We start from the raw sequence: 17055 nt of genomic DNA, 5'->3' as shown, positions 1-17055 counted from the left end.
GGCCTATTGACTCGTTATGTCAATGGAATATAATTGTATGAGTCAAGAAGGAAGTTGTGTAAGTAATCGAGCGGACATATTGCTTTTTCAATGCTAATAGCTCTTAATTAAGCTTTGAATTAGCAAGTGTCAAAGTGGTGTTTTGATATTTTAACAGCCCTTAGTACATTAGCCTTTAACCATTCAAGGGCCTATTGACTCGTTATGTCAGTAATATCTATTCCACGATTAACAATTGAAACTCCTCGGACTATATTTGTATTGTTACAAATGTAGTTAAGTAGGCAACTGTATTTGTGTAATCTGGAAATAGACTGGGCATTATTTTGAAAAGATAAAGGGCATATTGACTCGCTTTGTCAATTCTGAAGATCATTGGATGTTTCTCATTACAGAGCCGTTCTGCGCATGCCTGCACACATTTAATGTATAATATGTATAATATGCTGACGATTATTAGGGTTAGTATCACCAACAATTTTTTTACATTTAAGATACATTTTCTTTAAATTGCTTTAATATATCACAGACGCACTAGATCTGTTTTTAGTCACAGCCATCATTATTATTAGATCGGACTAACAACCCACATTTCTCTGTATACAAAAGAACAAAACGACTTAAAATTTAATGAGATATGATTACATTTATTGAATAGTATACTTGAACACTGAATAAAAAGAAAGTACTATATTTGAGACATACATGCATACATGCACTGTTTGAATAAGTACGTATTTATTACATGTATCAATATATTTCTTCAGCACTGTAAATGTTTATTCTATCGGCTGTATAAATAAACTTTAAATGGGGTGGTCGGCGGTAGGTTCGAGTTTATTTTAGTTTAACGTTTCTGCCTTCGTGGATCTCAATCATTGCAGCGTCCCATTCTAGGAACATTAAACAGCATGTTGTTTCAGGGAGTACGGTGCTAAACTGGGCATCAACACGCACGACTCCGGACTTTATTAAGCAAATTAAAGTGAGGCTCCTGGCTGACAGGTGGCTGGATATTGAGTAGATATATACCGAATCCACGGCTTATATCGCGTCTGTCGATGCCCAGAGCATTAGGAAATGAGTTTGTCTTACAGTAGTCTATAATTCTTTCGTGCACTTCCATAACGCAGTCGTTTTCGTAGTTAGCGGTGATGGGTGAAGCAGGGACAGACACACCATTAACATTGAGAGTTAGCCTTGACAGAGAGTAATGCTTAAAGTTCCAGTGATTTTTTGTATAGGATCCAAGCACGGCATCCGTGTGACAGAATGCCACTGCCACAAATTTCGGGATGTACGAAGTCAAAACGTTATCCCACACAAACACATTCTGATTGGCGGGTATGTTTGCACATTTGATCATAGTTTTGGTAAACGGATACTTGGCTGAAGTGATTTCAGTAAATTAGAATGAGCCACTATAATCCCGACATTTATTTTCTGTTTGACAAGACGTAAAAATGCATCTTCAATTACAATCTGGTATCCAATCTGGCCCTCGTTGCCCATTAATGAAAACTCTGATTTGGATCGCGTCAAAACCAGTCTGAGAGTGACTCCATTTATCAGATACCTGTCCAGTTCAAGTGCGTCATTTAATAAAAACCCGACCATATCTGTCAACTTTGAGGATTTTACAAACTGGTGGCGTTGATAAAGCCCAAAATTGCCTGTAAGGATATGTAGAAACAGAATCAATAAATGATGAACAAAAGTTCCAAAAGTATTTTCTAAAATGATTTATTGCTTTGAAATTGTACTTATACAGTAAAACTTCGTTGAATTACGGATAGAAATCGATTCAGTGAAAAATTACATGAACTGTTGCTGCATCTTTTTATTTATTCACTAAAAATTGGAAAACTATCATGATAAATATATATTATTGTGCCCGTTATACTAATAAACAGAAATTAGAAATATAATTACCACTAGCAGGATCGATTTCATCAAAACTTCCTCGTGTGTCTCTGTACATTAACTCCGATGAGAGCAGGCATTCGTTTTCCTTCGTGAAACCACCTCTCAGGAACGTCTTAAAGTATGCATTGTATGGGTACAGATCGCCGCTGGAACTTACTAGTGTGCCGTTTAGATACAAATCTACTTGACTGAATAAGGCATGAAACCATAAGTTGACTGGGCTAACTTTGTCGTCATCACCTAACCTAGAACCGTCCGATTTTAGAATTCTGGCTTTAATGAATAGCGCACTTTTGGATAAATCGGTATAAACATTGCCTTGTATATTTGCTTCGAGAGTATTGGACTTTGGTGACCGTTAAACTGGCTTAGTCATGTCAAGCATTTCAATGAACGTAATCTATATATTACAAGTAAACTTCTTCAGCAAGGCTACCGTTATTACAAATTGCGTAAATATTTTGCTAAATTTTACTATCGTAATTCTGATTTAGTTTTAAAATTCAATAGTAATTTAAAGACACTTCTGCGAAAAGGTATTTCTAAACCCGTTTTTTATTGGGATTTGGTTTACAAATTTCGTAAGATCTTGGGTCATGGTAATTTTCCAAATGTATTTGGTAAAATTATAAAACGTTGTTTTAAAAGAGGTTACGACCCAACTGTTTTGAGACATACCGCATGTTTAGTGTTCAACCCGTTTACAGTTGGACACTACGCTTCCCTCTTTGATTGTGTCTGACGGAAGAGGGGGAGGACTCTATGATAAGCAGTTTTTAAATCCTACCAGGACTGAACTGTTTTGATATCTGTCTTCTGGCCTGTTTCGTCGGGCCCTTAAGGGTGTTTCTCTTGTTGCTCTGTCTTCTGAAAAGGCATTGAGTACATACGTTTTTGGTTCTAAAGGTTTGCTTTTTTTTAAATTTTTATACACGAGCATTTTTGTGTTTTACATGCCATGCCTTTTTATTTCCATTACGTGTGTTAGAGATTCACCTGGTGGGGATTACATTTATTTACACTGTCCCGTGTCTTTGGAACATGGTGGGGGTAAGAGTGAGGTTGGGTGCGCACCATTAACCGGTTTAAGCTCCCCAGTGGTGCTTTTGCCACTGACCGTTCCAAGGCGGTGCCCCACTGTGTTCCTTTGTTTGTTCGTTTTGTGCTCTTGTGTAGGCTTTGTGTGTGTGCGCGTGTATGTGTGTGTGTTCCTTTGTTTGTTCGTTTTGTCCTCGTTTGTTGGCTTTGTGTGTGTGCATGTGTGTGTGTGTTTGTGATGTGCACGTCTGCGTGCTGTAGGTTTCGTTTTGGGGAGGCTGCGATTTTGGTACGTGGCATTTCCTGTTTGATATTTGTCTTTGTTTTTTTTTTTAAGGGACGCACATCTTCCAATAACCTTGATTCGACGGTCACCTGGTTAGGAGGAACACTCAGATCCAAACCTGTCGGGGCACTGTCGTTAGAGCTTTCCGGTAAAAAAAACGGCCATCTTTTACTTATCGTTTCTTTTTACTAAATATATCCTCAGTCTCCCTATAACTGAATGTTTGTTTCTTCCCTTTCCTAGACGAAGTTTTTGTGTCTTAAGCCTTTTTGGTTTTAGCTTTAATTTTGCTTTTCTTTTGACTGGCCTGTTTTGGTTTGTAAACAGGCAAGTCACTGCTTTTCATAGCAATAACCGCTTGCTCTATCGTTTGCTGGCAAGGTGAAACGTAGTTAAAGGACTGCTGATCGCTTTCTGACGTCTTCTCTGCTGTTTTTGTAAGAGTCTGTTGTGGAGACTGAACTGTTGTGGATAAGTCCTTTTGGCTTGAACGCCGCAACTTTTGATCGAAATGATTTTGCCAGGCTTTAAAGTCAGGGATATACAACTGCGCAGTTTCTCCGTTGTTGTAAAACATCACTGAAAAGGTTAAAATTCATTGATCAAAAGTGTTAATCTGTCCGAGCACTTAATCTCATATCAATTCACCTCCTTTTTAAAATGTATGGTTATCGTAATGTTACCTTTGTTTAAACTACTGATCGCTGCATTGTTTTCATCCCTTATATAAACATGAATTAGCGAAATCTCGGTTGCATTGACGAGCTTATACAACCACTTGACATTTGAGTCATTAGCGTACGTTAATTTTCCGGAGGTAATTGATCCTTGACCCATATAAATCCTCTGAAACAACTTCCGTTTCTCTGTGCCAACGGTGGAAAAACTCAAAATGTTACAGTAAACGTATATATTGCGACAATCCAAAACCTCTTTTAATGCCTCTATATTCGCTTTATACCCCCTGAATTCTAGACAGTAGGACACAAGAGCCGCATACCATCTCCCGGGAAAGGATAAGGGCTTGCACATCTGTATTCTGAAGTCAGAAGCGCAGTTATCTGGAAAATATTCGAGACAGTCGAAACTGCGAATGTCCGCGTGAAAGTGTTCCATTTATGATAGGTTTGTAATTTAAGAAAAGGGTACAAAACTGTTGAACTTTTCTGGGAACCCAGACCACTTTATTAGTGCCTCTTTCTTTGAACCTTTGCCCCGTGTCCTAAGCACCTTTTCGATTCTCCAAACGTCACGTTTAGCTACGCGTTGCAATTCAGGACCGTATAAAGTTCCCTCTACATGTCCGTCCGATACGTCCGATAACATACACACGGGTACATTTGACCGCACGAGTCGGCGAGTGACTTTAAACACTTCCTCGGTGAATGTTTGCCTGAAGCTGCGCTCAAATGTTCGCTTACTCAAGCTTATTCTAACCAGATCACCCACTTTAAACCGGAAGTTTGTCAGTTTTTTACCTTCGCGAGAATCCACGTACATGCGGTTCCACAGGTTGACTTCTGTATCCCTGTTTACCTCTCTCGGACTGAGGCCGAAGAGTGACGAATGCGGGTTATATCCCTGTAATAAATCTGGGAGCATATCGATGTACTTAAACGTTGCCTTACTGTATAGGTACTTGTAAATGAGCCCCTTTAATGTCTGTATAAATCTTTCCCCAATCTGACATTTAAATGGCGGATGCGCTGTATACTGTTTTATACCGCGGCTGGATAAAAGATTCTTAGACTCACGTGATTGAAATTCCTTCCCTAAATCTGACCTAATCTTTGCTGGTTTAAAATCTGGCTCATTTAAAAGTTGCAGCATGGCCCGCGTCACAGATGCTGATTTCTTGTTTTTCAAGGGTAGCGCATGAGCGAAACGGCTGAAATTGTCGATAGCAACTAGTAAAAAATTTACATTCGAGTTCTGGGAACTCAGTCTGGCCATGTCTGCCAAATCTATGTCTATGCAGTCGTTGATGCCGTTGGTAAGGATGGAATTCCTCTTAAACATTCTTCTAACTTGTCTGATTACGGTGTAGGTATCGCGAGATTCCAAGAGCTTCTTTATGTCCCGTAATTTCACGTTCTTATAATCCTTTTCTATACTTTGCTTAAACTTTAATGGGCCGAAAAATGCCCCCGCATTACCAGGTTTAACATATTGCTCTGACAATGTTTCTTTTTTCTTCGACATGAATGCAACGCGAGCTACCTATGCAGAAACGTTTATTTTATCACATACAAATTATGATGCTACAATAAGCTATCCATCCGTCCTGGTGGTGTAAGTGTTGCTATCTGCTCCACGTATATCACTAAAAGTTTTGTTCTTAATAAACTTTAACCCTGGTGAGGGTAGGATGTATCCGACGCTAGTGCTTAGAAGCACTAACCAGAGCTCCTTATCGGCAGACTGAAAGCACAGTTACGCAATAGAAACAACAATTATAGTGTACACGACCAATACCTGCGTCAAATATGTCACCTGATTTTTTGGAGTGCGGCGACCACAGACTGTCCAGTCGTTTAAATTTCCGCATTTGTCTCGCTTTTCCGGGCTGAATGTTTCACTGCTTAAAGTATTGCTTTCAATAGAAATGTCCGTCATCTCGTTATCAAATCGATTGTTCTATTTTATTTTTTATTTATTTATTTATTTATTTTCGAAAAAAAAAAGAAATCCTAGTACGCTTAAATGACGTCCAATGCATAGCAACAAGTTGTTTCAAATACCAAATACATGGGTCATTCGGGTTCCGTTTAATTAGTTATGCTTCTGAAGTGGCCACTTACCTCGGATACCAATTATTAATTCCAGTTTAATTAGTAATACAATAACCTTTTTCTCAACCTTACCACTTAAGTCACTTATCTCAAGTAGCACTTATCTCAAGTGGATCACACACACACGCAGGTACACACACGCACACACATCATTGCCCTCTCCTAACTGCACTACTTATTACATACGCCAATACGACAACTTTGCTTAAAATACTTATCATGTTATTTTTTAAAGTCGATTTAAATATATTGTCTATATGATAAAGTTTTTTTTCTCAAATTTTTATTATTCAAAGTACCAATTAACACGTTTTCCGTTGTAAAAACTGCTAACATGAAGACTATTTGCATATGCAATTTTGTTTATTGATCAATTTTATACAACAGATTCAAATATTCTAAAGTTTGTGATTCCAGACATATGAAAATAGAAAAAGTGGAAACTCCACAGGTCGCTCAACACAACAAAAACGAAAATGTTGCAGGCTCGGTTTGATTGAGCCTGTTCATGGACGGTAGTTAAAATGCATGCTACCCTCCACGCCATCTAGCCCCGGGTTGAGCAGAACTCAACATTTACACATGCTAAAAGTACAAAAAACAATTTAGAGACATCCGCAGATGTGTTCATACGGCGGTGCACATGTAACCTTCAATGCTACACTAGCGTTTTATTCCATGAAAAGTGGCGTATGGTCCCCAGTTAAAATAATGGGTTTGCCCTAAACGAGAAAACAATGAGCAGAACTAAGCAAACTGGAATTTAGAAAGGGGATCTGAGGTTATGGAGCCTGCATATCACAGGAACTGCCAATAGACAAAATTAAAAAGCAGGCACCATATCCAAGGGGTGATTAAACAATACGACCCTTGACTCACCCGCCCCTCCAAGGGAGTAAAGGTTGTTTGTATCTTGTTTTTATTAATATTTTCCCTAACCCTTCTTAAATACGCTAACACGCACGCACACACATCCCAAGGTCGTACATTTTTACTATTTCATTTCTTACTTCACGACCCTAGTAACATCTGACCATAAGATAAGTTACCTTAGGCTTGCACGGTTAATTACCCGCTCCGCGCATACTTTCGCATAATTTGATGGCGGAATATTATTTTACGGGTCAGAGTTACTTTTTTCATTATTTTTGAAAATCTATACCACAGGCGCTATTTGTAATAAATCATAACTTCTACAAGTTCAGTATTTATGATATAAGAAAGGTTTCGTTGAGTTACAGCGAGTGTCAGTCACAACCGCTGCTTTCTTTCTTTCTTTTTTTTTCTGTGTTTTACTCCATTCTCTTAGCTCAGTAGGAGCGCAGATCTACGGAAAGCGAGTTTGGTTCTGGGGTAGGGCATGATGATTTGATAGAATTCACGTGTTTGAAATCATTCGTCCTCCACCTCTGATTTATTTGGTGAAGATAGAAGATATTTGTTGAGAATACAGAATCCAGGAACACTGGTTAGGTTAACTGCCCACAGTAACGTAGCAAAATCATAGCTAAACCAGAAAAAAAAAACAAACAAACAAAAAAAAAACAACAATCTTTCTTTTTTATGTCATAGAATGTTTCCTTTACTCATATTTCTAATATTAGGAAACAGCATTATGTATGGAATATGTTTCTATTATGTGTCTATGAACACAAGGAATATGTTTCTATTATGTGCCTATGAATACAATGATAACATTTGTACACACATCTCTTGAGAGCTACAACCTCTTTGCAAAGGATATTGTTTCTTCCTAGCCGAGTTGCTAAATAAATTAACCTTTTTCAGAGCAACAGTCTCCGTACAACAAATAAACTGTTTTCCAGCGGTTATTCAGGAAGATTCACTTTATTTAAATCTGGGTGTCCGACTACTCTCCAAACAATCGAAATATTTCCTAAACGTAAAATTTGTAATAAAGTTAGATAAAATAATGTTTACTCGAACATGATGCTATAATTACATAAAGGCTTTCTAAATTTTAAAGAGTTGTATTAGCATATTTTTACGCGTTTTTTGGTTATGTTAAAATGAATATTTCTCATTTTCACATACGTTTTACTGTTTCGTACTTTGCCGAGGTTGGCAAGGTTCTGTTTACCCCAGTATTATTCTCTAAAGAATGGTTGTTGTTCGAATCTGCTTCATTAAGAATACACCTTTATTAACCAAAAGGTATTTATGGCATAAATTTATAATTTAGGCCTATATTTGTTTGCCTTAGTTCTATTAGATACACCTTTATTAACTAAAAGATATTTATGGCATAGATTTATAATTTAGGCCTATATTTGTTTGCCTTAGTTCTATTAGATATATAAAATTGTTTATGTAACATTTTTTACGCATAGATAATACGTCACGGAAATAGCGGCATGTAATGAAATTCTATATTGGTAATTAAAAGGTTGAGGTAATTCAAATAAAGAATTTTCACTATGTTCGTTCGTTTTTTTTTTTTTTTTTTTTTTTTCTTTTTTTTTTTCTCTTTATTGTAATTATTTTTTGTAAATATTAACAGTGTTATGTGCTTCGATACATGAATTGTCTTGTATTATTATTAACTTGCGAGATAAATCATTTCACTTGTAACGCTGAATGAAATCATTAATAGTTGTAAAGGCGTCGTTCGATTAAATTCTACTCAAATAGATTAAAGATGAGTTTATCTCGATCACGACAATCAGAAAATCCATTGAATTACGCATTTTGATATGGGGTAGGAGTAGAGTAATGCTATTCAGCGCAAATGGTAATGGGGAGTTGATTTTGTCGCATTCTCATATATATCAAATATAATCTACAAGTTAAAATCTGAGTTCTACACAGAAATTATTTCCATCGAGTTTTAAAGACCTTTTTGATTTAATTTTACTAGAATTAATAAATTAGTAGAGTTTTTCCTCAAATGAGGAGATACATGAAAACAATACACAACTGCGCTATCTTGTGATTTGGGGGTAGGGGTAGTGAAACGTTATTTTATGCGAAAATAAATTCGGTGGCACCATAATCTAATTCCTTCAATCGAAAGAAAATAAAGTTTTCAGGATGATGTTAGTTTTTGTCAAAGTCTATCGTTTTGGTTTTACATGAGACAAGATTAACGCAAACTTGTTTTTTTCCAAACTTAACGTCATATTTGCCGCTCTGACGTCACTCTAACGTAAATATCGACTTCAACGTTAAAATGATCATCACAAATTATACACCATTTCAAAGAAATTTTTAAATGAAATAATGTTGAGAAACAGGGAAATCGGTACTTGTTGACTGAACAGAACGATTTAAGAAAACAATGTGACGGACTTGAAATCATGGTTCATCAAAAATGAACGGCAATGGTATTGTTTGAAAGTTTGTAGAGAAAAATATTTAACAAATGTCAAAAATATAACATACGCATTATATTTAATAGAAAGAGCATTGAAACTCGGGGATAAACGATTTGTACGAGTCGTTCTCCGTGAGTTTAAATGTTCTTTCTGTTTTGTATCATAGCCATTTATGCATGGTAGTTCAGTAGGCGTTCCACATTGCCATATACAGCAGTTCAGTGAGTACTTGAAATTCTTGCTTTACGAATGTGTGAAGCCCAGGCAAAATAAACCAATGCGAGAGCAGAAAATCAATTAAATACACTTCGCTGTCTGCTTTTCAAGACACGCTGTCGTGCTTTGCTATCCAACAGTGCGGTAAATAGCGTGCGGGTATTTAATACCGGCACATTTTTAGTTACCGCACCCTGCACTCAGTGTATACGATTTACCCGCACCAAATTTGTTAAGGAAAACACCGAGTTATGATACAAGAGGAATATGCTGAATTTTACATAAAACAAAATTTCAAAACGGAACCCAAGAACTTCAAATTAGGCGCATTCCACCTTACGAAAAAAGAAGAATAAAAAATTCAAAACAAAACTAGTCGAAGAAATTAAAGAATTGGAAATGAAATGAAAGAATCTGAACCTATTTCAGAACTAATAAAAATAAACCCTAGAAAGAACAAAACAAGAATTGAACGGCCTGTATGAAAAAAAAAAAAATAACGGTAAAATCCTAAGAGCAAAAGCACTAAACATTGAAGGAAATGAAAACAAATCCAAATACTTGCCAACCTTTAAAAACGACATTAAGAAAAAAGAGTATAGTTAAATTAAATGTTAATTGTTCTGAAATAACAGTTTTTGAACAAAATTCTGAGGGAGGAAGTAGAATTCTATAGAAAATAAACTACAGTAAAGAGGACAAGATTCCTACAAATACTCCTTTTTTTAATCAGGTAGGAAATAAATTATCAAACGAAGAATCCCATAAATGTGAATGCCATCTAACAGAATATGAATCCTCACAGGCACTGCTTTCGAGGAAAATAATAAAACTCCTTGGTCAGACGGATTGACCACGGAATTCTATAAAGTTTTTTGAAATGATTTAAAAATGTTAAACTCTATAAACTATTCCTTCATGAACGGCGAGTTAACAGAGCTTAAAAAAAAAAAAGCTATTATCACATTATTACCAAAAACAGGGTAAGGACACAACAAGATTATCAAATTGTCGCCCAATAAGCTTATCAAAGGTTAATTATTAAATAGCCACTAAAGCCATCGCAAATCGTGTAAATAAGATCTTACCTTCAACAGTAAGCCCTGAACAGGCCGGTTTTATGAAAGGCCGCTATATAAGAGAAAATGTACGTATTATCTTTAAAACTATGGAGTACGTCGAAACAAATGAATTACCCGGAATTCTATTCTGTTCAGATTATGAAAAAGCATTCGACAGCCTTAACCACGACTTCATGAACAGACTCAATCAAACCGAGTCTGCAATTTTCACTGTTTGCCTTGTTCTCGATGCTTCCGAGGGATCTACTTTCCAGATTGTATTTACTTCACAACAGCGGGTGTTAAGTGCTGTGTGGCGGCCGTAAAAAGTCGCCCCGACTTCATCTCAGTGTTGTTATATTTTCTGGTCCTTCGGGATCATTGATTTCAACTCATTTAGATTTGAAGATTGAATACTGCTTAAGCCGGTGCTAGGGGGCGTGGGCAGTGTTGCATTTTCCATTACTGCTCATGAACAGACTCAATCAAACCGAGTCTGCAATTTTCACTGTTTGCCTTGTTCTCGATGCTTCCGAGGGATCTACTTTCCAGATTTTATTTATCTTTCAATGTTATCATATTTCAACTTCGGGGAATCGCTTAATAATTGAATGTACATTTGTCAACAAAATAGACAGTTTGATCATAAGCAATGGCTATTTATCAGGACATTGCCAAATCCAGCGTGTTGTGCGACAAGGATATCCTCCATCCTCCACCATATTCATTATATGTATGGAGGTACTGCAGATGACGCAACTTACATGAAAAATGGTGAAAAAATATTTTGAAAGCCTCATTAAAATCATCCCTGAATCTGGTTGTGTATCCGGCCTCCAACTTTACTTCTCAAAATCCATAGTTTTAAGAACAAGAACATTACAACTCAAACACAAAGTTTTCAGAATACAACAATTTTATTTGGACATCAAAATGAGCAAAAACCCTTGGATTGATATTCTACACTAATCTTGAATTGAATAATAGATTAGACATTGAGCGTAAACTTAACTTGTATTAGCTTTTACAGTTCTACCAAATCCACCCGTAAGTTCAACTGAAGGAATAAATACGCATAAAGACAGGTTCCTATTTGAAAGTAAGCCAGAGAAAATAAAACGTACGATACGAGTAGCAGATTATGAAAAAGGGGGTCTAAAATTAACAAACATCCATTCCTTCATAGATTCTATTAAGGCATGCTTGGCAGAAAGACTTATTTTAAATGAAAACGAAGGCATATAGAAATACCTTTTTGAATAAATATTAAATAAATGGGAAATGAACTTATTTTTGAATGCAATATGACGTCAAAAGACATTGCAAATAAAACGAAAGGTATTATTTTCCTAAGAGAGATCCTTACTTTATGGTTCAAAATAAAGACGGAATATGGTCATTCAAAAAAACAAACCAATAATTATCTGGCATAACTCTGAAATAAAGGTAGGAGCAAAAACTATTTCCTGGAAAAGCTGGTATAAAAAAGCATAAAATATATTGAGCAATTTTTCAATTTTAGAACAAATACATATTACAGTTTCACAGAGATATAGACTCTGTATCGATTACAAGAACATAACTGTCCTCATTACTGTAAACTGATCAACAAGCATCCCTAAATGTTACAAACTCAAACTCAACCAAGACTTTTTCACACAACTCAGAGAAGGATCATTATTATAGTAAAGAGCTTTAAAAAACAAATTTAAATATTATCGTCATTCTCTTTTTTATCAGTATTTTGGTATATCATTTTGGAACGACATATAATATAATTAACTTAATGACATGGTTTTACAAAAGTAGGTCAGAAAATATTAAAAATAAATAATAAATACTAAGTGGAAATGACAACGACTTATATAATTAACTTATTCATGTACTTATTTATTTATTCATTTTTATTTATACATTTATTTTTTCATTTAACAAATTAGCTACAGTTATTTTTTTATTATGTACATGGTAGTTACATTAAATTCTAACACGACCAGAAAATAATCTACTACATACATCTCGGGTTATTCTGCAATATACCACTCGCGTGCAATGACGTCATCCGATCCAGGTGTGTAGCGCGATCGTAAAAGTTACCATTTTTTTCTAACACTGTTGATACTAGTATGTCATGTTAGAATCGAAATAATAAGTTCCCAAGTGTGATTTATCATAGATTTATCATAGAATAACCCGAGTTTTTCGTTCTTATGCGAAACAATATATCACTCAGGCCTACGGACTTCGTGATATATTCTTACGCATAAGAACTCAAAACTCGGGTTATTCTACGATAAATCACGTTTGGGAACTTATTATTTCTTAAATATACGTTTTTATAATATGGTTATATACAATTATATAATTTTTTCTCTTTATAATGTATATCAATAAGACTGAAATCAACAAAACAGAAACGTTGAACTCTGTCCCCCCGTCGGCATAGTGAACACAGAAATGATATAAGAAAGTTCTTTTTTTTTTTTTTTTTTTTTTTTGTTTTTAGGTTTAACGCCGTTTTTAAACAGTATTTCAGTCATGTAATACAGGGCAGTTAACCTAACAAGTGTTCCTGGATTCTATACCAGTACAAACCTGTTCTCCGCAAGTAACTGCCAACTTCCCCACATGAATTATCAGAGGTGGAGGACGAATGATTTCAGACACAATGTCTCTTTATCAAACCGTCACGGAGAACATACGCCCCGCCCAAGGATCGAACTCGCGACCGCGCGATTCGTAGACCAACGCTCTCCCTACTGAGCTAAGCGTGCGCCTGAAAATAACTTTGAACGTAAAGGCTTACAGTGGTACACATGTGTTTGGTATTAATATACCAACATTCATATACAAATCTTTGTAAATTCAGATGAATTTCATAACTTCCTTCGGACTTTGCTTTTATTATCTCTGTTTCACAAGAGTTCATGCTAAGTGTAGTTTACAATTATGATAATGAATATATTCCCATTCCCTAAAGCGGTCTATTCGCTATAGTACGAATAGCCAGCATTTGTTATTCATAGAAAGTCATCGTGTATCCTGCGCGTAATATCTGAATTTTCTGCATGTTGACTTCGCTTTCCTGCTTCTTTTGCATTTTTGCTGCATTTATGCGATTAAAATTTTATCACTATATCTTTAAATGTACTATGTTGTAATTTGAAACAAAAAATGCCATTATTTTCCTTTAAATTTAGCCTAGTGGTTGAGCGTCCGCTTCGAATGCGGGAGGTCGTGGGTTCGATCCCCGGCCGCGTCATACCAAAGACGTAAAATAATGGTACTAGCAGCTTCCTCGCCTGGCGCTCAGCATTAAGGGGATAGAGCTAGGACTGGTAAGCCCGGTGTCAGTATAATGTAACTGGGTGGGGTATCATGCCACGTGTCTACGGCGTGATATTCCAGTGAGGCAGCACAATAAAGTTGGGCATTGTGCTCACTGCTACAAGTAGACACCGCCGTTTATATGACTGAAAAAATGTTGAAAAAGACGTTAAACCCGAACACACACACACACACACACACTTTAAATTTTAATGATAAAATAACAGTCGTAGTCCTCTACTTTATTTTTTTTTATTTTTGCCACATGATATAAATAGTTTTAAGATAAGGAAAAGAGAATCAAGCGGTTAATGACGCCAAATACTAAAAATGATTTAGACATCGGATATCAATGAACCATATATATATTCTTATTAATATGTTCTGTTTAAAACTGACTTAGCTTTAAGCAGCCAGCCAGTTATCTTATTTCACGACTTGACATTATTTTTCTGAATTTCCTCTTTCTACAGCGACCGCCTGCTTTGGGTCGCAACATTGTGTATTTCTCTAGATGACTGATTTAGACATCCTGAAAGTTTCATAACCATCCTGTGACAAAGTAAGTCAAAATCGTACTTTGAACAAATTGTCGCAAAAATGCTGAGATCGCTCTGTACGATATAATGAAATGTACTCAAAGTAATACAGAAATGATAATGTCTTATACTAAAGAGAAATGCAGGATAAACCATTTTTGACTGGTGGTACAGTAATTTAACAATTGATAAATTAGTATATCATTGTAAATGTTCGTTCGCTGTAACATATATCAAAATAAATCTGAAGAATTAAATGATAAAATAGACACATGAATAAATGTCACATATATTAGAATTAATTTTAGTAAAGTAGAAACCCTCGTACCTCGCACTTCTTGCTTTTATTTTCGTAAAGTCCTGATTCCTTTAAATCTATCAGATGTGATCGTGTTTTTTTTTTCATCTAACATGTTTCTAATTTGTGAAATATTCTGATTGCAGTACAACATTTTGATTGGAATTATATAGTAGATAGCAATACTCAGGCATATAAAAAACGAAAACATGCCAATGTTTTAAATCTATGTTCATTGTAACTAATGATGAAAAGATACTGTTCTACAAATGGTTACGCTTACGGATATTTATCTACTTCGCGTTATCAACAAATCAATACCTGGAGCCTTATCGTCACTTGATAACTGGTATCAATTTTCCAAAACATTCTTTAGCCTCTAATCCTTTTATCTGCTCTGTATGCCTGTGGATTTTCACTTATAATAACATATCGGTAACATTTCTGCAAGCTTTGATCAATATTATGGCCATAAATCTGTTCGTAACAGGTGAATAAAACTGAAATTTTCACAACTGATGTGAAAATGTATGACCATTTCAATGATGTAAAATTTACTATTACTTTAAATTGCAAAATCATTTTACTGGCCAATTGAATTATAATATAAATATGGAGAACGGCAGTATTCAAGAAGAATTAGACAAAGAAAATCAGCCATTGTTTGATGATTTTATATGTATCCAAATATCATCTTTTTGCTAAAACTCAAAGCAAATAGCATTATGCAAGAACAGATTTGTACTTTATTTGATAAAATTGAAAATACTGAATCAAATAGAAAGTAGTATAATAGAAAGTGAAAATAAACAGGCAATATGTAGAAATAAATTTCTAATTCAGATAGTTAGTGACTAATAGATTGAAAATACATGCTCAAATAATAAAAATATCGATTGCTTTCGGGTTTAATTAATCTTTTGTGCAAAACCTTTTCAGTGGTTGACTTTGACAGCAGTCCTATCGTTGGTACTGTTACAAACGTAAAATCACGTCACGCGGCATACCGTACTATCAGGCGTAGAGCGCATTTCTACGATCCTCAGCTTACCATACACGTATATTATCTTCCGACGGATACACACGACACGCAGTAATCGATAAGAGTTTAAACGAACGCATAAATGCGATCAGCGGCCTTACTGAGAAAAATGCAAACATAAAATTAGGATGCATTCAAGAAATAAGTGCACATTTCATATTTTAACATTAATTATAACACATACGATTATATCAAATAATATTGATATCATATCACTGTCTTCTATGAAATAATTCTATGATATAATTCTAATAGACAAACTCTTCACATCCATTATACACAAAACAAACAACAAAATACTGTTTCGGGAAACGAAAACAAGTCTTTCTGGAGGCCCACAGGAAAACAGAACAACATGGGCCGGAGACAATAAACAGCAAACCTAGATTTTTTTTCTACCTACCGGTGTTCAAAATTAAGCAACAAAATATTGATAGATTCTGGATGAAAAATAACTATTCTCTAGAAGAAAATGTTAGATAACAGACCAAAAGTAAGCAAACCAAGAATAGCCCCCGTAAATTTTCAGCTGTAAGAAATCACAGGTGACAAAGTCCCATTTTATGGAAAATCTATTGTGAATATACGGATAGGTAGACAAACCTTTGATAAACCTGCTTTTATTGCAGACATCCAACAAGAAGGCATTCTAGGAAGATATTTCATAATGTCACAAAAATATGAATTATTACTGAATAATCAAAGTATGACGTTGAATGGTCAAATTATTCATTATTTCAGTGTAGAAAACCAGGAAAAACCTCGTTATATTAGCATAGCTGAAGATCTAGAAATACCCTCTGATACTGAAATCATTACTACAGGATGGTTACTATTTGGATATACACCAAACTGTGTTGGAATTGTCGAGACACATCCTACTTTTGTACAAAATCACGATGTCATCCTGTCATCAACCCTGGTACGACCTTGGGATGGTTTTATTTATATGTAAGATTTGCAAATTTCACAAATATGCCTAGTTTAATACACAAAGATACGAAACTGGCTACAAGACAACCTGAAGAACTGACAGACCTTATAAAAGTAAATATTACTCAGACAGAACAAAAGTCTACTGCTACCCACGATAAGCTTCCTGTCCATTCCACTGAAGTATTTGAATGATGTTCAAGAAAAAAAACAAAAAAAAATAACCCAGAAACAAAAACAAAGTTTTGAAAAATTATTAATT

General features: G+C 35.3%; 1 protein-coding gene across 1 annotated transcript; it reads right to left on the bottom strand.

Moving 5' to 3' along the window:
- Positions 1-716: 716 nt before the first annotated feature.
- On the bottom strand, positions 717-2277 carry LOC123524873 (uncharacterized). The gene is made up of 2 exons (XM_045303431.2): positions 1933-2277; positions 717-1673 (listed from the first exon to the last, which is right to left on the bottom strand). Exons 1-2 carry the CDS (start codon positions 1979-1981, stop codon positions 1363-1365), a joined length of 360 nt encoding a protein of 119 aa, XP_045159366.1. The 5' UTR covers positions 1982-2277; the 3' UTR covers positions 717-1362.
- Positions 2278-17055: the final 14778 nt, after the last annotated feature.

This window comes from Mercenaria mercenaria, chromosome 1, assembly GCF_021730395.1.
Source record: "Mercenaria mercenaria strain notata chromosome 1, MADL_Memer_1, whole genome shotgun sequence".
Classification (NCBI taxonomy): Eukaryota; Metazoa; Mollusca; class Bivalvia; order Venerida; family Veneridae; genus Mercenaria; species Mercenaria mercenaria.
Note: the sequence above shows the minus strand (reverse complement) of the source record. Positions and strands in the feature narration are given on the sequence as shown.

What these genes read in the sequence shown, in the direction of transcription:
- LOC123524873 (XM_045303431.2), bottom strand. Translation starts at nt 1,981, where the DNA reads ATGTACAGAGACACACGAGGAAGTTTTGATGAAATCGATCCTGCTAGT. An exon ending in TGAAATCGATCCTGCTAGTG is followed by an intron (nt 1,674 to 1,932) that starts GTAATTATATTT and finishes ATATCCTTACAG; the next exon opens with GCAATTTTGGGCTTTATCAA.